This window comes from Abrus precatorius, unplaced genomic scaffold, assembly GCF_003935025.1.
Source record: "Abrus precatorius isolate BTA unplaced genomic scaffold, Abrus_2018 Scaffold6, whole genome shotgun sequence".
In the NCBI taxonomy this organism is placed as follows: Eukaryota; Viridiplantae; Streptophyta; class Magnoliopsida; order Fabales; family Fabaceae; genus Abrus; species Abrus precatorius.
The window spans coordinates 22,603,013-22,627,719 of record NW_020874406.1 but is presented as its reverse complement, the minus strand read 5'-3'; the positions used below and the strand labels follow the sequence as shown (position 1 = coordinate 22,627,719).

The window sequence follows — 24,707 nt, the reverse complement described above, 5'->3', positions numbered from 1 at the left end:
GTATAAAAACCCAACATTTTAATCCAAAATAATATTTTTAGGAGTTAAAATCTGGGAAAGTGCACCATAATTTCCACGTAGATTCAACCCCAATCCTTTGTATAATTGTATATACCACTGTCAGTAATACATCTATTTATTATCGTCGTGGCTTTGAGCATCAGCACCAATCAAACCCCGTGATGGAGTTTTTCACCAAAACGATGGTCGTCAAGCTGCATAGCCACCTCGACAAGTTCCTCGTCGCCGACGACGATGCCGGGAAGGTCCGGCAAAGCAGAAAGGGTTCCGGCAGAAGAGCGAAGTGGACGGTGGAGACTGTAGAGGGAGCGAACAAGGTGAGGCTCAAGAGCTGCCACGGGAAGTACTTAACGGCGGCGGAAACGCCGTTTCTGTTGGGGATGACGGGGAAAACGGTGGTACAAACGGAGTACGAAGCGGCGTCGTATTGGAGGTACGAGTGGGAAGTGATACGCGACGGGTTTCAGGTGAAGTTGAGGAGTTGGAGTGGGAAGTACTTGAGGGGGAACGGAGGAACGCCACCGTGGAGGAACTCGGTGACGCACGATGATCCTCATAGTTCGGCGACGCAAAATTGGGTTCTCTGGGATGTGGAAGCTGTTGAGGATGAGGATGATCATGAGTTCTCTGGGATCAGTGTCGTTTCGTCTTTTGCTTCTGATGATCTCTCCAACGGTTCTGATCCCGCGTCGCCTATGTCCGTTTTCTCGCTCAGGTCGCCGCCGGGGAGACTCAACTCCAAGCTGCAAATACAGGTGCGTTTTGTTGATTCATTTTTCACTCCCCCCCCCCCCCTTTTTGTTGAATTTTTCTGTGTTGATTTAATATTGATCAACGGAGAAGCTGATTTTCTTCTTTCAAACACGTTCTTGATACCATTTTTATTAAAATTTAGTAATAATTTTTTTTAATCTGTAGTTTTTTCTATTAAAAATTACAGTATATAATATTATTAGTGTATTAAAAAGATTTTATATATTCTTTTTGTGTGTAAATTATATAAGTCAAAAAAAGTACGAGAATAATGCAATTAGTGTTTTTTTAAGTATAAAATAGTGTGATTTAAATGCTCAACTGATTTATAGAATTTGGTGTTTGTTTTCTGAATGATAATAATAATAATTTTATACTTATTTTTTAAAAAAGATAATATAAATTTTAATATAACATCTTAACTTGGTTAACCTACTTAAAGTAATTAGCTATTCATAACTTTTGCTTTTATGAAACAAAGGTTGGTACTGTTTGGTCGTGATTCCCTTGTCAATGCTCAATCTGCTCTCCAAAATTTGAATGATGTGCAAAGTATACTGAAAATGAAGTGGATCTTTTTTTTAAATCTTGAAAATATTTGTCGTATCATGTTTTTCGTTGAAACAGTGTAATCCATTATACTAAAACGTAATTACATGTACATTGTTTTATATTCAAATTATAAACCATTTTACGAGCATAATACTTTTTTCTGATAAGCAATTGATTTTAATAAAGTGAAGTGAAATTGTTGAGTGAAAGCGTATATACATAATACTTTATGTCAGCATGAAGAAAACTTTGTTGCATTGAAAAAATACATTGATCAATTTAAGATAGATTTTAATTTTGTTCAAATGGTAATTGTAAATTTGAAATTTTGTTTTAAGTTTTGATTATTACATTATTTATTTATTTATTATCATTAATTAATAGATAATATATTTTTGGCAAAGCAGATTTTAGTTGGTTTAAATTTTATTTATCAATAAACAAGCCTTCTCTTTCAGAAAAAATTTGATCCATACAATTTAAGTACATAAAGATATTAATTTTTTATTGACTAAAATATAAAACTATATGAATTTGCATTTGAAAAATAATTATAATGATAAAATTTAAAATGTGAAATAAATAAAATTTCAAAGTATATCTTAAACCAAATATTTTAAAGGAGCATAATTTTCTTATAACAATGTAAGTATAAAAATTCTTACACCTAATTTAAACTATTCATTTAACTAAAAATCTTTCTATTTTAAATTAGTGACTCTAATTAAGATGTGAAAATAAACTATCTCAAGTTAGTCTCTTTAAGCATAATTTAGTGCTTTAATTTATAAATACTTGGTGACATAAGTTGTGTTTAGTTGAGTATAACATAAGTTTTTTTTTTAATTATGGTTAAAATTAATTATAAAACACATTTGAATTATATCTAATAATTTAAACTTAACTCTGTGAAAATGAATATATACAACTTGAGAACAAATGCACCTTAATTCATTTCCAAATTATAGTAAAATAGGTGGGCCTGATTAAGTTTAATGAGGGATGTCTATTTGTTTTTCATGTCCAGTGAAAAGTTTGGGCGTTCACACGCTGTGTTTCTTAGTCTTACCCCTAAAGCCTAAGATCATGGTAGTCACTAGCAATTGATAGCCACCTGGTTGGATTGAGACGCTATGTGTTGCTTAATGCCTTCACCAACTCTTCTCCACCAATGAAAATCTAATCAGTCACACACAAACAAATGCTTTCATACTCCTAACAGTAAACACACTACTAAAATTTCGCGACCCAGAAGGATATACATATTAAGAGCCTTGTCAGTTTACATTAATCTGTATTTTAAAAAGGTTCTGTAGTGTTTTAATATAGTTTATTAAAATAATTTTTGTAACTTATATCAAAAGTTTTTATCATCAAATTTGTAAGTTTTTATATAAACAATTAATTAAGCTGTATTTTTAAATTCACTTTAATCGTATTTGCATGGTGTGTGTGTGTGTGTGTGTGTGTGGGAGTAATAGTTTGTTTCTGGCTTTCTTCAATGTCCTGTTTTTTGGTTTTTAATTTTATTTTTATCAAAAGTTTATATTATATTGCGGGCCTTTTCTTTTCTCAAGACATTTGAACTTCTGATATAACAAAAGATCAAAAGGTCAACTCGAAGTAAGGTCATTAGGATGATTGAGTGCATCTAATTAAAACTTGCTGAGCGTTATAGAAACTTGGAAATATACTATACGGATATAACATTACTCAAAGATATTGTGTATAGGCTGCATATTTTTTTGTTAGGAGTTATACATCTACATCAACACCATTAGTAGATGAAAACATTTATGAGTGAGAATAGTAGGATACTACTTAATACTATGCAGATAAGGCCTGCAAAAAATATATATCAGTTACACTACTTAATTACTTTGTATAGAACGTTAAATTAATTAATTAAATTATTGATTTAATTTTTTTTAACAAAAACAAATGTTTTATTATATTACTTTATTTTAATACGTAATATATTTTTAAAATATAAATGAATATCAATTGTGAGCAGAGAAGGGAGAGTATTTAAGTATCTAGAAATGAAATAAATAAATTATAACGTTGTCTGCTTGTCTTGGACATCTAGTGAAGACGTTAGTTTCACACTTTTGAGTGCGATTATCCATACTCGTTGGCTTCCGTTCCACGTATTGTTTCTTTTCTTTTTTGTATTGCTCTCTCTTTCTTTATGCTTTTGTTATTTATCTTTTCTGGGATTGAGGTCTTCATAAGGTGCCTTCTTGTCAACGATAGCGTTTTGATTTTTTCATTTCTTTGGTATTCTCAAACACGCCAAGGCAGCGACAAACCGCATATTATAGAGTTCCATTATATGCTCATAGTATATCCAATACCTATACGTGATTGATTGTAAAGTGGGCTCAAACCATACCAATCATTGTGTAGATCTTATCATTTTAGGTTGAGAAACTTGGTCCTACGAAGTATCCCCCTGAAGAATGATCAAAACCCAGGATCCCACCTTTATTGCCTTATTCTACGAACCTTCCAATCAACCCCTTGGGACTTGTTGGTCTCAGACAACACGGAACTCAAATTGAAACCAATAGATGAGATTATTAGCCTCTATGACCACGTAATACCCGCGTGCACCCAAACGTGTTGTATTTTCCCAGCTGCCACTGCTGACCATTTTTCACCCCGCAGTCTTCACAGAGCAAACCAACATCTTTAAATAATAATAATTTCCACAAACCAAGATAAGGGACTCTTTTCACTTATATAATAATTATTATATATAAATACCCCTGACCATTTACCTACTTCCAATTCCAAATCAAACCCCTTCAAAAGCTTCATTCACAGAACCAATTGAAACGAGTGCCATCTCTAGACATTTTTTCTGATTATAATAATATTATTATTATTATTATACACACATGCAGACAATAAGTTCGAACAAGTTCAGGACGGGCATGGACTTCTTCTACCGCGCCAAGGCGGTGCGGCTCCGGAGCCACCATGAAAAGTACCTTCTAGCGGAGGAGGACGAGGAATCGGTTACCCAAGACAGACACGGGTCCTCTAAAAGCGCACGGTGGTATGTGGAGTACGTACCCGAATACGACAACATAATTCGCCTGAAAAGCTGTTACGGCAAGTACCTAACCGCTTCGAACCACCTATTCTTGCTGGGCATGACGGGTCACAAGGTGCTCCAGACCCAACCTCCGAGGCTCGACTCATCGGTTGAGTGGGAACCCATCAAGGACGGTGGGCGCGTGAAGCTCAAGACCCGTTACGGAAACTTCCTCAGAGCCAATGGGGGTTTGCCACCTTGGAGGAACTCCGTTACGCATGATATTCCGCACAGGACCGTTACGCAGGATTGGATCTTGTGGGATGTTGATGTTGTCGAGATTCATGTCAATTCCCCTGTTCAAAGACCTTCTGCTCCACCCTTGCCTCTTCCGGATTCTGTTCATGACCACACCAACGCGCCTTCACCACTCACTGTGTCTGCTAGCTTTTCAAGCCAACAGGTATATATGAGATTCCTTGAAAACTTTCCATTTTCTTACCTGGGTTCCTTTCGTTTTGGATCAGTTATATAATATAATCCACAAAAATTAAGACGCATACTGTTTATTAATTATAATTCAAATTTTAGCGTGAATTATGGAAGCTAAACACACCTATGTTATAACACTTAATTTTGGTCCTTGTGTATTGTTGTAGATGCAACCGTGAAAGTTACTAGCCTATGTGTGGAATTGCTTATTTCTTCTTATTTTTAGAAAAAAATTTTAAAGAGGTGAAAACGAATAATCATATTTTTAAAATACGTTAAGCTATAACCACTAGTTAAATGTTACTTAAAATTTGATAGGATAAATTTGTTAGCGTGTTAAACATCTTTTTGGGGTAAATTTATATTGATGTGTATTTTCAAATGTCCAGCTGTCCATAAAAAGTTTTGATTGTGTTTGGTTTGGAGTGCAGTCGAATGATCGGAATGGTTGGTCGCCGAAGGTGGAGGGGAGAACTATATACTATCACATTGCTGAGGACAATGGAGAGGTTTTGGATGCAGATATGCAGGGGTATTCTTTGAATTTTAAAGGGAATGGAGTTGAAGAACTGACTCGAAAGTTTGAGGAAGAGACAGGGCTAGAGGGAGTCATTGTGTGCAATCGGAGTCCTTTGAATGGAATGCTTTATCCTCTGCGCTTGCAGCTTCCTCCAAACAATGTCACCATGCAGGTTGTTTTGGTTCTGCCCATGTCAAAAGGTGAATTCTCAATTCTTTCTTCTGGAGGCTTACTTGCTCGGTGCACAACCCAAATATTAGTTTTGGAGAGTGTGAACTGTGTTTCATTCATATTTGTCAAAATTGTGGTTGAATAATTGTATTTAAATATGATTATGATGTTTCATTAGAAGTGAAAACAAGTTACTTTCCTTTTGGGACAAATCATGCATAATTTCCAAACTACAATTCAATACCACCTTAGTCTACTGCTGTACACAAATCATCATTCATAGAAAAATCAACAGTGGGGAGGACCATGTAATTAAAAGAATGTTAATGCCGTGGTGGACCAACCAGTTAAGCAATTCTTCGTCAAATGTCTTAAACAACTAACAATTAGTAGTTTTTCTTCTATCTATTTTCCCTAGCTGATAATCAATGCATCTCTAGCTTCAATGAAACATATCAAGTAGTTAATTATTAAACTTTGAGAAGAAATCTTCAAAATCTGGTGATACTGGTTTGCTGCTCGCATTGCACATTAGACATCACATTCACTTTTCTCCCAGTTTCTATCATCTCCTTTAATTTATCATCTATGCTATGTAGTCACCTTAACATGTGCTTTCTTGTTTTTCAGTGGCAAGAGACTTTGAGGCACAAGGTTTACTGTGAGAAGCCTAAGAGTTTTGCAAAGCATGCGTATGTATATACCGATCGAAGCCTGTGTTTGAGCTTTATGTGAAAGCATTTAGAATTTAGAATATGTTGTACTACTCCATTGTATTTAGTAACCAGAGTTCAACATGGTCCTGTGGAGGCAGCTTAAAGTTTCCATGGAATGGATCATAACAGCAATATTCGTTCATCAATGACATCCAGTGGGTTATAGGCGATTCTGATGTTGAACTTTAATTGGGCTTCTTTTTCATCAACTCAAGCTTTAATATAACCCTGTGTTGCATGGATTTAAAGGAATTTTGTTGTTTGATGGCCTTTGTAATTTTCTGTGCTTCCTTATTTTTCTTTAGGCAACACTACGACATGTACATTTAAGTTTTGTCCGTATTGGAGGCAGTTTTTTTTTATTTTTTTTTATCAGATATGAATTTCTAATATAAATTTAGAAGCATTTTTTACAGTGTTTTGATCCAATTAAGTGATTAACTGCTATGGTCTTAGACACTGGCAGCCCTTCCAGATGTAGGTCAACTAACATTCATGTTTTAAATAATGTTTTTAATTTTTTAATATAAATTGATTTTTTAATACAATTAAATGAAATATTATTATCTAAAGTTAACATTCTAGAACTATATTGAGTAAATATTACAGGGAAATATGAGCCAGTTATTTTTATTATCTAGATCAGTCAATCATTTCTTTTGGGCCTTAAAACCAGTGAATTGGGTTGGACCAACAATTTGTCAACCTGAAGTTACGTTAAATTTCCACCATGAAATATATATTTTTATAATTAAAATTTTATTAAAAAATAAAATGATAGAATGAATTTCTCTAAAAATTTCATGTACATTAAAATAAAATCAATTATAATATATATTAATTTTTTAAAAAATAATATTTTTTAAAAACGGAAGTGTAATATAAACATGATTGAAAGAGGGGAATGTAATTGACTTGTATAAATAATAAAACCCCTTGAGGAAACTCCACAAGCATCCAAATCTGCAGTCACAAAGCACCTTGTTATGCCCTCCCTTCATTTGTATCATAATCGTAATGCTTCTTGATGATTGCGTTTTGTGCCAAACTAAGATCTATCCTCGTTATCTCCTTTTATTTTGAGTATGAAGCTGAAAACCTTTGCTACTGGGTAGTGGGTATTTAAACTCACCTCATTCATGAACTTTACTACCAAAGTTCTTCAGTTTTAGTTCAACTATCCTATCAAACAGCAAAAATTCAATTTTACCGCACTTTATGGGATAATGGCTGCATCTGCTTTGGCACTAACACCCCCATTCTGTTTCAGAAAACCCCATTGCAGGATTTCATCTTTCAATGCCCATTCCCTCTTCTTAAATGCCAAACAATGTCTTAAATCAAACACCCTTCATGCTTCCCTTCATTTCAAGCCCCCTCTTTTTGCAAACGCAATTGTCCCTTCCGCATTGACCCAAGTTCGAGCTTCTTCTCATGAATGTTTTGATGCTGCTGATGAAGCCGAAAGGTTGTTGCTTTTTGAGGAAAAGCCAGTTAAATTCGCTTTCTGGGTCCTATTTTGGGCCTCTCTATCCCTTGCTTGGTTTGCTGTTTCCAAGGATGCTAATGCTTCTGTTGACTCCATTAAAGCCTCTGGCTTTGGCTTAAAGATTGCTAATTCCTTGAGAAAATTGGGGTGGCCTGATGGGGTTGTGGTGTTCACACTTGCTACTCTTCCAGTGCTTGAGCTTCGTGGAGCTATTCCTGTTGGCTATTGGATGCAACTTAACCCTGTTACTTTAACAGTGTTATCCATTCTTGGGTTAGTCCTTTTCTTCTTCTTATTCTTTTAAGTATCCTTCTTTGGCTAACTTATATGAGGTACTCTTGAAATTCACTGTTATCATGCAACCCGTTTGCCATTACTTTGCTAATTTGCTTTCTGGAATTCCTCATGGTTAATGTGCTTGCTTTGTTGTGATATTGATACCTTAGGAAATAGTCATGTTAGAGTATATTTTACTATGTGATTTTAACTTTATACTTATAGAGAGAGAGAGAGAGAGGGTTTGATGTTGGCAGTTAAATCATGATGGGTTTGGCTTGTTAGAAGGTGTTTCATTAGTGCTTGTTGAATTAATTAGTTTGGTTTTTGGTGACATTTGGAGATTTTGCATGGTTGGATGAATCAGCTTTAAGCAATTGATGTAGGAATATGGTTCCTGTGCCATTTATTGTACTCTACTTGAAAAGATTTGCGTCTTTCCTGGCTACGAGGAGCTCTTCTGCATCACGGTTCCTTGACATGCTGTTTGAGAATGCCAAAGAGAAGGCTGGTCCTGTTGAGGAGTTTCAGTGGCTTGGTCTACTGCTGTTTGTGGCTGTTCCTTTTCCTGGAACTGGAGCATGGTCTGGAGCCATTATAGCATCTATTCTTGATATGCCATTTTGGGCTGCTGTATCTGCAAATTTCTTTGGTGTTGTATTTGCTGGGCTGCTGGTAAATTTGCTAGTGAATCTTGGTCTGAAGTATGCTATCATTACTGGTATCATCCTTTTCTTTGTTTCCACAGTCATGTGGAGCATCCTTAGAAATCTTAAAAAAGATTTGAACTCTTCATATTGATGTGAAATGTCTTCTTTTCCTATATCAACACAAAGACAGTCGAAGTTTTGTTATTCATTCTCTTGTCTTTTGTTTTGCTTTATTTTCATAATAGAGCATTGTAGTTGAATGATATGTAAAATTGAAATGGCTGACATATTGTATATTCACTTTTTCTGATGTTTTAAACGTTATGGGCTGACTGATATTCCTTGATGCAGACCATCCTATATCAGATAGCTTTTTTTTACCTTCATTTGGGAGACTTTAAGACCTAATCAAATTATTACTTTGAGGTGTATCTTGTCTGTCTTTATTTCATTTTCTATTTTCAATATAAAATTTTAGCTATTTAAGATGAAGCACGCCATATCTGGTTCTTTAAACTAATGATATTGAAAGAGTTTGACCTCTTAGGTGATTTTTCTGATACTCATTCTCTTAACGATTTGTCAACACATTATTTGGCATTTGTGTTGAGATGTTTTGCATACAGAGTATCAAATTAAACCCTAATTGACATGGTGTAAATCAAATTGAGTTTGTGGAATTATTTTGTTGTAGATCGATTAATTAAAGCAGTCTATACTCCATAGACTCTTAGATAGAGGTTGCGGAATGTTTAGTGTAAATCAAATTCTTAGGAGTCTATACAGTATAGACTATTGCTTTGATTAATCGTATATATGCTGATACTGATGAAAAAGAAATCATGTCTATAATCTATATAGTGTATTGTTATGTTGAAGCTTTCAGAACTTATGCAATATCTTTTTTTATCAGTAAAAACCAATTTTTATTAAGTTGAAGAGCATCAGTTGTAATTCTGCATTGTTACATCACTTCAATACATTCACAGATCTCAACAAATAATTTTTACCAAAATGAGGAGAAAGAATAATTATTATTAGGTCTTGAATTTTCCATATGCGAGAGCATATCAGGTGTCAAACGAAGCAAACGGATACTTCTCTCCATTTTAAGTTCTGTGATACGTTCAACTGTTGCATTATGATTTTTCCAATTATCTGAAGTGGGTTTGCTCTGAAAATATTGTTCCTGAAGTTGTGCAAGTTGCTCATACTTTTTGATCTGGTGATTCAGATCACTGACGTTCGCATGATTCAGCTTTTGGAGCACATCCATAGCAATTTCTTCAACAATTTCTAATTCTGTCCTGTACACAAAAATGCACATAGAAAATCTCAAGTTTCCACTAAAGCCGTACGTATCACATTTTTATAGTAAGCTATCCATAAACTAATCTTAGCATCGGAGATACTGAAACCAAAAAAATAAAATGAAGTCATTTATGAGGAAGAGGTTAAACCACTCAAATTCAGTAAAGAAGGGGATTTGTGGATAACACTGCAAATTTCATATACCCAAACGTGTCACAATATGAGCACAAAACAAAATGTTAGGATCTTCAGTAATAATTGTTGACATCTTCTATAGAACAATTAAGTGTTGTTAATGTTTGTTCCTGGATGACATAACATCTCAAAAAAGAAAAAAAAAATATCACGAAGATCCTCTCCAAAGTACCATATCACATGCTATGTTAGATCATAGATAACAAAATTCTACACTAGTAAATTAACAATAAAGGATATATAAATAAAAAGGACCATGAATCTATATTGATAAGATTTTTAGATAAAGAAATTATTCGAATTTAAACTTATTTTCTCCCGCACTTTTAGATTAGACTCGCTCAAATTCTTATATGCTGTCATTACCATTGCAAGAGATGGATATTTCCTGTTTCAAACAACTAGTATAAAGGGAATATAATAATTCTATGTTTTTCCAAACCAGTTCCCATAATAATTTTTATAGTTATTGCCAAATAAAAAATGTTGAATAACTTTTATTTCATTAAACCAGAAAACTTTTTTTTTTTTTTTATCTAAATTTTACATGGAATATTAAGAGGGTTATTTATAAGATGTTTAAATAACCAAAACGATTCCTCCATAAACCAAATTAAAACACACTTACCTGTTGACGTTGCAATCCCAACCAGAAAAATTGGCTGCTTCAATCAAACCATTCCTCCATTCTTTCACCTTTTTATTTTCGTGAAAAATTTGCTCATGTTTAGCAAAAGCCTCAGCATAGCTTCCCCTTTGGTTCCTTACATCGGAAGGATCTATATCATAGAAAACAGGCATTATAACTTGCCTCCTAGTCTTTCCACACTCAAGTATTTTCACAAGTTCATCCAAACACCACTTGGAAGCCGCATAGTTTTTAGAGAAAACAATCACAGAAAGCTTAGCTTCCTCAATGGCCCTAACAAGGGTAGTTGGTATTTCATCTCCACTCTCAAGGTTGTTGTCTATGTAGGTACTAATATCCAATCTTTTCAAAGCACCATTAAGATGGCTTGTAAATGTCTTGTGGGTATCCTCACTTCTAAAGCTAATGAAAACCTCGTGCATTTGTGGAGTAGTGTTGGAGGATGATGACCACGCCATATACGATGTACTATTTACTTAGCTTCTTCTTGTGTATGTGACTCTACGTTACTATAGTATGTAATGCATATATGGCAAGTTAAACACTTCCTATGATTGTAAAACTCTCAATATTTGACTTTATATTGCAACTTGACATAAACATGACAACCCAGAGTTTGAATTTCGTGGTTTAGGTTTGGAAGAGTGTGTATATAATGTCGTGTCTATAACCGGGCACGCAATATAATGGCATTTCAACGAGCAAATTAGACCAATATGCACACAGTTTCGTGGTTGCATCGTTCTAAAGTTAATTGATGAAAAAAATATATATATATGTAGGTGCATGTCAAATGAATCGGCTGGCGGCCGGTATAGAAAGTCTAGATTTTATGTGTGAATTGGATCTACAAGTTTCGCAAAAACAAGACGAGTCCACTGTTAATTCCATCGCAAGTTGGCATAAATTTGAGAACTATTTCAGTCTTCGCATGGAAGAAGAGATTTCGTAAAGGTTGACTTTAAATTTAGGTTTTTTTTAATGTAATAAATAAATATTTTTTTGGTACATATTTATATATAAATAGAAAAAATAATAGAGAGATCCAAATTCCAAACCTCCAATAGAAGAAAAAGAAGAGGATATATCTAGTTAAAGCATGAGAGGTGAGATAATAGTTTTAAATAGTTGTAATTTTAACTATTTATTTTAAAGATAAAACTTAAGTATAGTTTTTGTGTATGTTTTCTATGAAAGTTGGAAGCTTAATTTTATTTGATAAATAGCATAAAATAATATTTAAGAAATTGTATAACGATTTTGTTTTTATTTTAATTTAAAAGATTATATTATTTAATAGTTATATCAAGTTTTGTTTATAATGTGACTAAATATTTTTTTTATCATAGTACATTTAGATACATAATTTATTTAATTTTTTATTTTATAAGTTTTTATTTTAAAGAATAAGTTATATATGTAAAAAAATTAATCATAAATTTATTAAGATAAAATAAAAATAAAAAAAAATTAAAAAAGTAAGTTGTTGATAATCTTTTTAAATAGATTCTATATGTGATTATTTAATAATTAGTTGGTAATTCCTCAGTCTTTGAGTTCATATAAACCGCATTATTAACTTTTTATGTATTTATTTTATTATGACTAAATTTAGTATTTTTAATCATAATCATTTGTTTTTATTATTTTTGAGAAGATTTTTTTTTAAAAAAATAATTGATTATTTTAAAAAATAAATCATTACTAAATTTACACAATTTTTTTTTCATGTTATAATATAATTATCTTTGATTTTTTCATATGTACTTAATAGTTGAAGTAGAGTATCCTTATGATACAAGGTTCTTGGTCATAGATTAAATTTAAAGATAAGTGTTTTTAAAGAAACACTTTAACACTCAAGTTAGAGAAAAATATGACCAAGATGAGTGTATTGTTAGTAACAAATATGTACTTACGTCCTTAAAAATCCTCCCATGTACAAACGTTGGTAGGTTTTGTCAGTTTGTACATGTGACCATGTAATTGTTTTATATGGAATTGCGTCCTTTGTTAGAAAATATTTAAGTTGATATTTATTAGAGGTGTTAAAATATGATTTATATGTAACATTTAGATTGATTTTACCTGAGTTTGAGTTAAAATGAAATAGCCAAAATTATTATTATCTTAGTGATATTGTCTTTTAATAATCAACTATTTGCAGAGTTTTAAATGGGTGTGAGCAATTTACTAATTTGATCTTAATTATATAATTACATTCAATCACATATATCATCAATGAATAAAATTTGACTTCTTAATAATCAAGAATGAAGTTTGACTTTTCATTCAAATCAAGAGTGCATATGCATATAACTTTACGTTTTACATTTTATACATTAAGTGCAATCAACCGTAATAAATGAACAATTGCTACATACTTTTCTTATACAATGGTTTCACAACTTACAATAGATGTGAAACTTCAAATTAAGGGGGATGTCAGCTAACACAATCCCGAATTGCATGACACATCATAAAGATTTATAGTGATATTAGATCGGGGGAAAATAATAAAATCATCTACTAACATTTATATATTTTACAAAGAAAGATGGATCAGAATCAACAAAAAAATTATTAATTCATATTTAAATTTCTCATAATCGTAGGAAACATTTGATCAGAAATACAAATCGGCTAACTATAATTTTGAAATTAAGAAAACTCATCACATCGGAACTTCACAATACTACATTAGAACAGAAAAGGATTATCATTGTTTGAATTCTCCAAATGTGAAAGCATGTCAGGTGACAAGCGAAGCATGCGAACACTTCTCTCCATTTTAAGTTCTGTGATACGTTGAACAGTTGCGTCATGGTTTTTCCAATTTTCTGCGGAGGTTATATTTTGAAAAAACTGATATTGAAGCTGTGCAAGTTTCTCTAACTTTGCAATCTGCTGATCTAGGTCACCCACATACACTCGATTTAGTTTTTCTAACACATCCTTCGCAATTTTCTCGATAAGTTCAGATTCCATCCTGTATCATCATAATAAAGGTTTATATGAATTAAATTCTTTAAAATCTAATTAAAGGATCCAATTACGACTATATTTAAAATTTAATAATAAAATTTCACATCATAAAAATGTATTTAATTTTTTTAAGTAGCTCATGCATTTCCCATCGTGGCCCTTTTTCCACTTCACTAAACTTGAGATTTTGAGTAAGTTTGATGCTGAATTGGTGAAATCAAATGATTTTGCAATTGTTTTTGGTGGTTTCAATTTTAATTAGTAAAAGATTAAAAATACGTTACCTATTGACAGAGCAATCCCAACCGGAGTAATTAGCGGCTTCTCTCAAAGCCTCCCTCCACTTTTGCACTCTATCCATTTGACCATCCAAGTGTGTCCCATGTTTAACAAATGCCTCAGCATAGCTTCCCGTTTGATTTCGCACGTGGGAAGGATCTATGTCATAGAAAATGGGCAACACAATTTGCCCCCTCATCCTCTTACATTCGAGTATTTTGACAAGCTCATCCAAACACCACTTTGAATTTGCATAGTTTTTGGAAAAAACAATGACAGAAAGTTTTGCATCCTCAATGGCCTTAAGAAGTGATGATGATATTTCATCCCCTCTTTGAAGATTGTAATCTATGTATGTGTTTACTTGGAGTCTTGTTAAGGTGGCATGAAGGTGGCCAGTGAAAGTGTAACGGGTGTCCTCACCCCTAAAGCTGAGGAACACCTCGTGTTTTTCTTGGGGGGTGCTAGTGGAGGAGGTTGACCATGCCATGTGTATGCTAGATTTTGAGTATCAGATTATGTGTTAAGGGGGGGTGAGAATTCTAGTTCTTGATGTGAATTTCAACACCATTGTTAGATTGCTTTTATAAGCTTGTTTAGTTGTGGAAAAATCAACGGAAGAAATAAGTGTGAACCTTCCTATGCTATGGCCCCGGGTTTTGAATTTCATGGTTATTCAGACAGAAAAAGTCATGCTTTTATGTGTGAAAACGAAATGCAAAACAGGAGTTTTAGTCATGCTCATCCAATGATTTCCATATTGTATTGCAAATTGGTTAAGAAAAAAAGAACATAAATTCCGTATTATATCTTATTTTATTTTATTTTTTGGTCTGCTTTCGAATTCAATTTTTCAGAAATAGCTTTCTGCCCAAAACTATACAGAGAATTAATCTGGAAATCGAAGTGTTAAATGTAACCAAAGAACTATTGTTGATTTTTGGTCCAAGATGACAAATAAAGCTTAAAAATGGGGAAAAGCTTTTGGTTGAGCAATTTTTCCATTCACTATTTGTTGTTATTTACACCATATATTTTTTTGGTAATTTTTCAATTTATTTTTTGAAAGTATATTTAATAAATTTTAAAAATTAATTAAAAATATATAATTTCCCTAAAAGATTAAACGTACTTGTAGAATTCACAATAAACAGTGATATAAAAAAAAAAAAACAAAATTACGTTAAAATGTGGGATCCTAACCTGCTGATGCAATGGGTTGTGACAAAATTAGCCGTATCACGAGAAGGGCTCATCAATAGCTGGGTAACTTATTGGGCCTTTGCTTAGTTGACAAAAAACAAATGGGCCTTTGCTTTCTAACACAACCATTTCTTCAAATATTAAGCATTACAGATACAGCCATTATTTGTTGCCAAAGAAAATATAGTTGAAATATTGTTTTTAACAATTTCAAAATTTTCCCTTTTTAAGGATTTATTTTTATTTTTGTTATAAATTACATTTTCTTGAAAAATATTATATTTTTAAATTAATTTGATTTGATTAATATTTATGTCAAATTAGTATTTATTCAATTTAACCATTTTGATCTACATGCGGTTACAGTAGCAACTTTCCTTCTCAACATATAATTAATAAAAAATCAAAATACAAAATTGAAAGTATGCATCTCCCTGTTTTGTACAGAGTTTTATTATTTTTTTATAATTTGATAGAGTAAATGTTAAATAAAAATTACATATATTTATTATCTTAAAAATATAAAATAGGTTTAATATTTTCAATTTAATAGTTTTAAGAATTTATATTTATCCTTTTAATAATATTTTACTACTTTGTAAAATAAATATGAAATAAAAAAATATTTAAAAGATTTAAAATGATGCACTCTACGCCGCGTGAAGTTTGTTTCTCATCATAATTCTGTTTCAGCTTTTATCTCTTAGAAATCTCTTCTTAAGCGTGAACTCTACTGCTTTTTCGAGTTGGCATAACTAATACTTCTACGTACTTACCCTTTTACAGTCACTTACACAAAGTCACTGACAAAAGCGTAGAAAGTTTCTTCACCTCATAAAAAGCACTGATTTTGACGCAGAATTGAACCTTTGCTTTTGTTGACATGGGTGGTGGTGAATACTACAAGATACTGATGGTGAATCATGATGCCACTGATGAGGAACTGAAGAAGGCTTATAAAGGGTTGGCTATGAGATGGCACCCAGATAAGAACCCTCTTAAGAAAGAAGAGTTTGAGGCCAAGTTTAAGCAAGTTTCTGAAGCCTATGATGTGCTTATTGACCCCAAGAAGCGCAAGATCTATGACTTATATGGTCACTATCCCCTTAACTCTCAACGTTTTAACAAAGATAACGGTGTTGGGAATAATATAAAGGAAAACAAAGAAAGGGTTGTTGAGAACACGTTGGCATGTACTCTTGAGGAGCTTTACAACGGTTGCAGAATGAAGTTGAGGGTCACAGGAACTGATGAATTTGGGTAATTAATTCTCATCCCCTTTATTATTATTTGTTAAAATTTTGTTGCGCAGTAAATCTTGGACAGTTTACATGGTGGTTGACCCCATGAACTTGACTTGGCTGTCATTCTGTTTGGTTGTAATTATTATTAATGTTGTTTTTATCATTATTATATTTGGCTACTACCCTCTCCGCTGGTTTGGTCGGTTTTTCTTTTGGCCTTGGCTTGATCATGGACAATTGTGCCTTCCTGATGTTAATGTCTTTCGATTTAAACAAGCAAAATTCATGTTATGTAGAATATATTTGATTGATTTGTTTGAATATCAGAGTTATTTAGTGTTTAACAAGGCTATTTTTATAAAATATTGTTAACAATATACTTTTTAAATTGCTATAGGTTGTTTTTAGTTTTTTCAAGATTAATATCATAGTTAATAATTAATTTTTATATTATAAAATAATTTAATTTGTTATTTAAATTTGTTATCAATTTTTTAGCTGTATAATTAGTTTGTTTCTTTAAGTTATTATAAATATGGCTATTGAAAAAAGTGCACATTTTTTTTTTCTTTATTTTTCCCAAAGAACCAACAAATATGGACACTATATATCCACTTTTGGCCTCCTTTCAATATGCTTATAAATAAAAGTTGTTGGTTTCACTGGGAGCATTCCTTTTTTGTTTTGGCAGAAAATTGAAGTCTGTAGATGAAGTCCTGAGGATCGATATCAAACCTGGGTGGAAGAAGGGCACAAAAATCACTTTTCCTGGTAAAGGCAATCAAGAACTTGGAGGTGATCTAATATTTGTGGTGGATGAGAGACCTCATGCTGTTTTCAAGAGGGATGGAAATGATTTAGTAGTGATCCACGAGATATTACTTAGAGATGCTCTTACAGGAACAACCCTCAACTTGACTACCTTGGATGGAAGAGATCTCACAATCCAAGTCACTGATATTGTGAAACCAGGCTATGAGCTGGTGGTCCCAAATGAAGGTATGCCCATTACAAAGGAACCTGGCAAGAAAGGAAACCTCAGAATCAAGTTTGGTGTTGTGTTTCCACCGAATCTGACCACACAACAGAAGTATGATCTAAGAAGGATTCTAATTGATGCTGATTCCTAAACCAATATTTTACAATGAACTGTATTTATCTAATGGCTGTATTTATCTCTCTATTAACCATTTTTACCGTGAAGATTAGTTTACAATGCAAATAACTAATATGTGATTCTACTTGTCGATATGAAATATGTGCATAATACAACTAAAGAAAGCATGTTTGGTACTATCTGCAGCATGATGTAGTTCTAGAAACAAGGGTTATTCAGTATTTATAGTTTGCATATTTTACTCTCCTGTTCTAGAAGAAAGGAAAAAGAAAGGTAACTACGGTTATCCGTGAATTGACCGGTTCAGTTAAATAGGGTAGTCTTGTTTATTTTGGTGTGATTAATTTGAAATTGCCTTATGTGAAGATATTTCCTTTAGTTGGAGTTTTTCATGTACCAATGTCCATTTGTTTTGATCCCATCATTTCTCTTTCAAAATTTTCCTTTTATTTTTTAAAACCAACACTCCAGAAGATAGTTTGGGTATTATTTTTCTCTTGGTTTTTTTCCTTCTTGCAAGAGAGAAGTATGTTGGTTAGTCATATTAATAAGCAATAATATTGCTAGTAGGTAGAAATTTTTATGAGTCAAATAACACAGAAAGAAGCCAATAGCATTGATAGATGTTAATCTATGCCCTTGTATGTTAAACACAGGCAACTACATATGGCTTGTTACATTGTATGCTTGTAATGGTAAAGAATGACACGTATTGTTTCTCATTGGGCGAAAATGATGACGCCAACTTATTGCAATTTGAGTTGTTGGTATTTCTTGTTCCCTTATGATGTCAAGGTAGAATGTGCTGTGGTACCTTCTGATTTTATTTTATTATAGTTCATGATGATCAATCATTTATTTTCTGTGTTCCTCAATCTTCTTTTTTAGCTCCTCCTTTTTTATTCCTACCGATTTATCAGCAACTTTGCCTCTCTTAATTAGCATGAATGTTGGTAATTGCTGCACCTGGAATGCTTGAGACAATTCCTGTTGCCATTTATACCATAAGTACAAATCAGTTCTCAAGTGATGGAAATCATTTATAACTAAAAAACATGAGCATTTATATATAATGTCTGTTGTTTTTACAAATAACACTGACAAACAGAATGAGTGACATACCAGTAATTCCTCTACATCAACCTTGATGAACTCAACATCTGTATATTTTGCGGCAAACTCTCGTACAACTGGGTCCATGAGTTTGCAAGGTCCACACCATGAAGCTGTGAATTCAATTACCATCTATACCAAAAAAAACTATATCAGAGAAACCACATATCAATTGATTATGTACTGGTTAAAGAGTGTAGCCACAGAAACATACCAGCTTGTTAGTTTCTTTGAGGGCATTGAAATGAGCATTCCATTCAGCAGTAGAGTGTAAAGTAAGCATGTTGGAGGATTCTGTCTGTAAAAATCTATCAGCATACCCAAAATCAAAAAAGGTGACTGCCATGTTGGTTCCTTCCTCTGGCAGGAATTGATGAACCAAAATTGATCAATGTGTATGAATCACCGCTAAGTTGGAGGGGTTTGAGATTTCTTAATTGGTTTGGATGATGGCAAACTGGTTGTAAACTTAGGTATATATAGAGATTAATGAAGTAGTAGGAAACTACTGTGTAATTTCTTATGAAGTGAATCAGATTCTTTAAAGTGGCAAGCTGTAAAATGGACCATTGAAGCTAATTAAGACAAATTCGAGAGCATAAGTACTTGAATCAGTAGCTGGTGCCAGCTCCATTAACGTTAGTTAAATGGTCTTTCTTATCACGTGTCGTTAATGTGATAAAATTGTAGCCATTTTTCTTGTTTGTCACAGAAAGAGTATACATAACCTTGCTTTCAACAAGATCTTAAAAGTTTTGGAACTATGATATGCTTATGTTTGGATTAGTTTATTTGTTAAAAAAATATTATACTTTTATTTAATTACTTTATGAAACATTGAAAACATAATTATTTTCTTAAAATTGATCGTTATCAAACATTTCAAAACATTGCGGATGATTGGTAAGAGTTTGACTTTAGTCATTAATTTTTGTTTATTTTAGTCTCTAATTTTCTAAAATTAAATACTTTCTACTCTTTAATGATGACATAACTAATTAAGATATTCTCATGTATGGATTTTTGTGTTATAATTGCATGAAGTTGTCCTTAGAAATAAAATAAAAAATGTTAAATTTATAAAAATAAAGAAAAAATTGGACCGAACAGGGAATCCATAGGAAACGTTGGCAAACTGACTACACTGAAAGCTAAGCCAACAAAAGAAAAGTAAAGAATGATAAATGATTAACCAAACCATCAATGTGTTGATTTCATTAAGATTGACAACTCCATCGCGTAAACTTATATATATATATATATATATATATATATATATATATATATATATCAAAATATTTCCGTTCCATGAAAATTGATCAATCCCACCAAACCAATCAATTTAGGATGTCAACGTTTTCTGAAATCTTACACCATAAATAGAAGGCTAAAGGTTCCTGTTACAATCTGTCGACCATTATTCATATGTTATTAGTATATCATCGCCAATTCTTCCTCAAAGTGATTGATTTTCTCTTCATTGATTAGAATTACATGCTTAAATTATTTTGAACTTAAAAAAGGTATAAAAGAAAAAAATAAAAATGCTCCTAAAGAACAATGGTGTGTATTCCTTCTTGGCACTGCGTAAACTAAAAGCATGATTTATATATATATATATCAGCATACAGCAGGAAGCAAATTTGGAATGAACTGATGCAGCATCTCAAGATTACGATGTAACTATCTCTCTAAAATGAACTTTTCATCTTTTTTGTGAAGCCACCTTTGAACTGTTTACACAATTGGATTGGGAGAATCTACTTTAGAACACAACGCACGGTCTCAGTATGCAAAAAAATAAACAAAAAATGAGAAACACGCAAAGGTAACTAAAGAAACACAGTATAAAGACAATTAATGGACCCGAATCTTTTTAACTCCGCAACTTTGATGGAACAAAACGTCACCGTTTGATTCTATTTTTAAGCGTAGCGGATGAATATAATATGAAATAGAATTCCAGAGAATTTCATGTTTAATACACTTTTAAATATCATTAAAATTTATCAAAAACTTTAAAATATGAGATAAAAATATTAAATTAAAAATAAAAAAATAAGACTTACGTAATATTTATAATTTTTAATAAATTTTGATTGATAATTAAGAATGTGTTAAACGTCTATATAAAAGTTATTTTTTAGTTAACTTGTAAATTATGTACATTATTTTTTAACACCTTAAAATTCATATATCAAACTTTTCCACACTGTTTATGTATGTAACCAAACAACTAATTATAAATTCATCTTCCATCTGAGCCTAATTTTTACAATATAGTTGAAAACAATCTCTCAATTATAGTAGTTGAACTAGGAAGAGTCAATGCCCATATCAAACAATAATTCTATTGTTTTCACAATCGTTGACATAGCTTAAAATTGTAGATATGTTTCTGAATTTAAAATGAAAATCAACATTAATTTCATAATGTTGAACTTATATTTAATATAATCATTAGGATGAAATTATATTGCAAATTTGTAATTTTGTTTCACATTTGTTTGTAAATATATGTTATCAATCTAAAGTTACACTCAAAGTAAGAAATTTCATCATATTATCACAAAATTTACTGTTAATTAAGCTCCCACCGTTGCATATCAAGTTAACATGATAATAATATTAAAAGAAACGAGAAATTTAACAATGTGCTTTCTAACACATTTTATATTGATTAAAATTTATTATAAACTATAAAAATATGTAACAAATTAGGAACAAGAGAAAGTGACACTTACGTAATTTTTTTAATTTTTAATACATTTTATCCAATAATAATGTTAAAAAAGAATATGTTAAATAATGTTTTGTTAGCATTTTTAAAAAAATATTATTGATTTTATATATCTAACAAATGATATAACTTGCTTAAAAAAAATTCCCTACCTGAATCCCTCATTTGCTGGGTCAAATTCAACTGGTGAAAACGAACAACATTACAAAGCTCATGAGTAATTGTAGATATCTCTCATAAGATGTAGCATAAAAATAAATTCAAAAGATGTGAAAATATTATAAGTACTACTAGTATCACCACAAAGGAAATAATTACCTTCTTCGATAATTTTTTGAGGAACTTCACAAGTAGCATCAAACATGCACATTATGCTTTGAACTGAAGTTAAATGAGATCCTCGCCAAGTATTTCTATCTCTTTGTGAAGTTGCCTATTTGATTGGGTTCATTACCTCTTTTAATATCATCATTAGCGAACAAATTTGTAAAGATTGTTGCTTGAGCACTTGTGCTTACGAGAAGTAGTCACAATATTCACAATCAATGCTAAATTTGAGAAATTTAATGACAGTGACTAACTTCTAGCTCTAACAACTGCAACTATAATGCTAGTTGTAATTAGTGAGCTAGACAATGAAGCTTTCAGAAACAAAGCTTGTAACTTATTACATTCATCATACATTTCATTAACTAGATCATGCCCTTTAATGAAAAAGATTCTGAATAGGACGACAATTTTTCAGAACAAAGTTTGTAACTTAGTACATTCACCGCGCGTCATTAGCCCTACATACCCTTGGCCACAAGGATTCTTAATGCATACAAATTAGAGGCTAAGAAATAGTATTACTGAATGTTAAATTACTTCTCATCAACAAAAATTGTCAAATTACTTGGAATATTATCGGTTAGATACACACTCATAGACACGTACAAATACTGCCATACCAATCATTTAAACTATATGTATCAAAGACATATTCATCACCGTCTCCCTAAAAAACTATGTTACAGACGCAATGTATAATATTTTTTTAATTAACCAAGGTTCCATCTCGCATTAATGCCTCTTACAAAAGTAAATTAATTGATGACAAATTTTTTTTCTATTGGTACATATAAATACTCAGACCAAAAAACAGATAAATATTTTTTTTAGTCTTTGACTTTGAGAATTTCCGGTAAAAGACTAAAAAAGCACACACAAGTGCTTTGAACGTCAACAGTTAGCTACGCACATCACACCAATTAACATGATAATGTGGTATGACATAGGAGATATTGAATAATTTATCCTTATTCCTCTTCCCTTATAATGGTCTTTATATAGCCTTTGCCACGTGCAAGATCACACACTCAGTTTTGATGCTTCTCAATCAGCTTTTGCAACTCTTCCTTTTTTGCTCCCACCATCTTATCAATGACTTTGCCTTTCTTCATCAATATGAATGTTGGCATTGCCTGCACCTGGAATTCTTGAGTGACCCCCTATTTACAATATTTTAAAATTAGTTGTTGATATGACCCAATGATTTTGAGTATCTAAATGGACGTGGTGCAAATATGTAATAATAATGCATGTACAAAGTACATTATAGTGTTTCACTTAACATTAAGAAAATATATAAATGAGTAATATACCATCAATTCATCCACATCAATCTTGATGAATTCAACTTTTGTGTATTTTACAGCAAACTCTTGGATAATTGGGTCCATGTTTTTGCAAGGTCCACACCATGTAGCCGTGAAATCGATCACCATCTTTAGCCAAAAAAAGAAGAAAAGTGGACAATGTCATCATGAAAGCTAAACACAAAAAAATTAAAGTGAACCACACAAACGATAATAGCTGTAATAGCATACCAACTTGTTAGTTTCTTTGGAGGCATTAAAGTGAGCCTTCCATTTAGCAGTGGAATGGAAGGTGAGAATGTTGGATGACAGTGGCGATTTATGAGCATTGGTCTCCATGTTGGATATGTTAGCTCCCATCTTGCTCCCTTCTTTTGATGATTGTGAAAACCAAAATTTATTTTTATAAGTTAGAAGAGGTTTTGCTTCTTACTTGTTTTGTTTGGATGAATGCACTCCGTAGGAAAGACTAATTTATAGGACTAGCAAAGTACAGGGAATCACTTCTTCGAAAAAGTATCAGATTCTTAATTGACACATGTAAGTACTCGAATGGATGCTTACTTCTCTTTTTTACAAAAACTCTTTTCATTAAATCAAATTGATTAAGAAAAAATATTGGAAGTACTTAATGTTCTTATTTTAAACAAATTAATTACAATATTCTAAGTTTACTTTTAGTTAAAGTCAAATTATAATATTATATTAATTGTTTTAAAAAAATTTTAAAAAATAACAACGGATAAATATGTAAAAAAATATTAAATATTTGTAGAATTTTGTAAAGATTTTCATATTAAGTACCAACAAAAATATCTAAACTATATGGCTGTATTTGAAAGTAGAATTTATAATTTTTGAAAATTATAAAATCAATAATAAAAAATGATTTAATTAAAAATGAAAGCACTAGAAAAGTTATGAATGATAATTACAAAAAATTAATTAACATAACGTAGGTGTTTTTAAATTTTATATAAAAGCATGTCGTTTAAAATATTTTATATTTAATGCAAAAAATATTTATTTAAAATTCTGTAATATTTTATAAATATTATTTTTATTATATAAATACATATAATTTAGTAATATAAAATTTCTTGTCCAAACATAAAGATTGTTTGGGAGATAATTTTTCAGGAAAATCTTTCTTTGAAATTTAATTTTAAAAAAAAAGTATTAAGATTTATTTAATAGTAAAACTTATTTGAAAATTTTTAAATGTAAAAAAAAGTTGTTATAAATCACACAAAATCTCTATAAATTCATATTTTTGTGTTCACTTAAATTAAAGAAATTTTTTCAGTCCACTTTTGTTTTATCTCTCTTAGTTTTTAAACTTTTTCATTCACCTCCTCCATATTATCAAACAAAACCACCTAAATGACGAATTTGGTGGAGTTCGAATGTCAGAGCAACAAGACCTGCTTTGAAAATACATCTGCATGACATCAATCACACTACTGAATGAAATTGTTCTCTTTCACACACAAATATAAACTTTGACACTTCTGGAAATTGGCATCGTAAACTTTCTTCCTTATTGGTTCA

At 31.6% G+C, this 24,707-nt stretch overlaps 7 protein-coding genes across 7 annotated transcripts; 3 read left to right on the top strand and 4 right to left on the bottom strand.

Moving 5' to 3' along the window:
* The first annotated feature begins 31 nt into the window (after window positions 1-31).
* On the top strand, window positions 32-6,680 carry LOC113868769. Its single transcript, XM_027504647.1, has 4 exons — window positions 32-776; window positions 4,236-4,832; window positions 5,293-5,581; window positions 6,183-6,680. The coding sequence occupies exons 1-4, from the start codon at window positions 183-185 to the stop codon at window positions 6,215-6,217; spliced, it is 1,515 nt and encodes a 504-aa protein (XP_027360448.1). The 5' UTR covers window positions 32-182; the 3' UTR covers window positions 6,218-6,680.
* Window positions 6,681-7,217: 537 nt separating this feature from the next.
* Window positions 7,218-9,111, top strand: LOC113869975. The gene is made up of 2 exons (XM_027506557.1): window positions 7,218-8,030; window positions 8,420-9,111. Exons 1-2 carry the CDS (start codon window positions 7,495-7,497, stop codon window positions 8,832-8,834), a joined length of 951 nt encoding a protein of 316 aa, XP_027362358.1. The 5' UTR covers window positions 7,218-7,494; the 3' UTR covers window positions 8,835-9,111.
* A 605-nt stretch (window positions 9,112-9,716) lies between these two features.
* On the bottom strand, window positions 9,717-11,297 carry LOC113869979 (TMV resistance protein N-like; the record flags this gene model as incomplete). Its single annotated transcript, XM_027506562.1, has 2 exons — window positions 10,818-11,297; window positions 9,717-9,990 (listed from the first exon to the last, which is right to left on the bottom strand). Coding segments are annotated over exons 1-2 (753 nt in total), but the record flags the coding sequence as incomplete, so codon positions are not given.
* Window positions 11,298-13,226: 1,929 nt separating this feature from the next.
* On the bottom strand, window positions 13,227-14,658 carry LOC113869978 (TMV resistance protein N-like). Its single transcript, XM_027506561.1, has 2 exons — window positions 14,108-14,658; window positions 13,227-13,827 (listed from the first exon to the last, which is right to left on the bottom strand). The coding sequence occupies exons 1-2, from the start codon at window positions 14,590-14,592 to the stop codon at window positions 13,539-13,541; spliced, it is 774 nt and encodes a 257-aa protein (XP_027362362.1). The 5' UTR covers window positions 14,593-14,658; the 3' UTR covers window positions 13,227-13,538.
* Window positions 14,659-16,053: 1,395 nt separating this feature from the next.
* On the top strand, window positions 16,054-19,857 carry LOC113869977 (dnaJ homolog subfamily B member 1-like). Its single transcript, XM_027506560.1, has 2 exons — window positions 16,054-16,565; window positions 17,241-19,857. Exons 1-2 carry the CDS (start codon window positions 16,189-16,191, stop codon window positions 17,677-17,679), a joined length of 816 nt encoding a protein of 271 aa, XP_027362361.1. The 5' UTR covers window positions 16,054-16,188; the 3' UTR covers window positions 17,680-19,857.
* On the bottom strand, window positions 18,505-19,157 carry LOC113869984 (thioredoxin H2-like). Its single transcript, XM_027506566.1, has 3 exons — window positions 18,994-19,157; window positions 18,789-18,911; window positions 18,505-18,653 (listed from the first exon to the last, which is right to left on the bottom strand). Exons 1-3 carry the CDS (start codon window positions 19,123-19,125, stop codon window positions 18,522-18,524), a joined length of 387 nt encoding a protein of 128 aa, XP_027362367.1. The 5' UTR covers window positions 19,126-19,157; the 3' UTR covers window positions 18,505-18,521.
* A 3,020-nt stretch (window positions 19,858-22,877) lies between the features above and the next one.
* LOC113869985 (thioredoxin H2-like) lies at window positions 22,878-23,580 on the bottom strand. Its single transcript, XM_027506567.1, has 3 exons — window positions 23,388-23,580; window positions 23,163-23,285; window positions 22,878-23,009 (listed from the first exon to the last, which is right to left on the bottom strand). Exons 1-3 carry the CDS (start codon window positions 23,514-23,516, stop codon window positions 22,878-22,880), a joined length of 384 nt encoding a protein of 127 aa, XP_027362368.1. The 5' UTR covers window positions 23,517-23,580.
* Window positions 23,581-24,707: the final 1,127 nt, after the last annotated feature.

Bases quoted from the DNA above. Each gene is read 5' to 3' on its own strand.
- LOC113869985 (XM_027506567.1), bottom strand. From the start codon at position 23,516: ATGGGAGCTAACATATCCAACATGGAGACCAATGCTCATAAATCGCCA. The intron at 23,286-23,387 runs GTATGCTATTAC...TTTTGGCTAAAG, and splicing joins CCAAAGAAACTAACAAGTTG to ATGGTGATCGATTTCACGGC. The intron at 23,010-23,162 runs GTATATTACTCA...TATTGTAAATAG, and splicing joins TTGATGTGGATGAATTGATG to GGGGTCACTCAAGAATTCCA.
- LOC113868769 (XM_027504647.1), top strand. From the start codon at position 183: ATGGAGTTTTTCACCAAAACGATGGTCGTCAAGCTGCATAGCCACCTC. The intron at 777-4,235 runs GTGCGTTTTGTT...ACACACATGCAG, and splicing joins ACTCCAAGCTGCAAATACAG to ACAATAAGTTCGAACAAGTT. The intron at 4,833-5,292 runs GTATATATGAGA...TTTGGAGTGCAG, and splicing joins CTAGCTTTTCAAGCCAACAG to TCGAATGATCGGAATGGTTG.
- LOC113869975 (XM_027506557.1), top strand. From the start codon at position 7,495: ATGGCTGCATCTGCTTTGGCACTAACACCCCCATTCTGTTTCAGAAAA. The intron at 8,031-8,419 runs GTTAGTCCTTTT...CAATTGATGTAG, and splicing joins ACAGTGTTATCCATTCTTGG to GAATATGGTTCCTGTGCCAT.
- LOC113869977 (XM_027506560.1), top strand. From the start codon at position 16,189: ATGGGTGGTGGTGAATACTACAAGATACTGATGGTGAATCATGATGCC. The intron at 16,566-17,240 runs GTAATTAATTCT...TTGTTTTGGCAG, and splicing joins ACAGGAACTGATGAATTTGG to AAAATTGAAGTCTGTAGATG.
- LOC113869984 (XM_027506566.1), bottom strand. From the start codon at position 19,125: ATGGCAGTCACCTTTTTTGATTTTGGGTATGCTGATAGATTTTTACAG. The intron at 18,912-18,993 runs GTATGTTTCTGT...TTTTTGGTATAG, and splicing joins TCAAAGAAACTAACAAGCTG to ATGGTAATTGAATTCACAGC. The intron at 18,654-18,788 runs GTATGTCACTCA...AAATGGCAACAG, and splicing joins TTGATGTAGAGGAATTACTG to GAATTGTCTCAAGCATTCCA.
- LOC113869978 (XM_027506561.1), bottom strand. From the start codon at position 14,592: ATGGCATGGTCAACCTCCTCCACTAGCACCCCCCAAGAAAAACACGAG. The intron at 13,828-14,107 runs GTAACGTATTTT...ATGATGATACAG, and splicing joins TGGGATTGCTCTGTCAATAG to GATGGAATCTGAACTTATCG.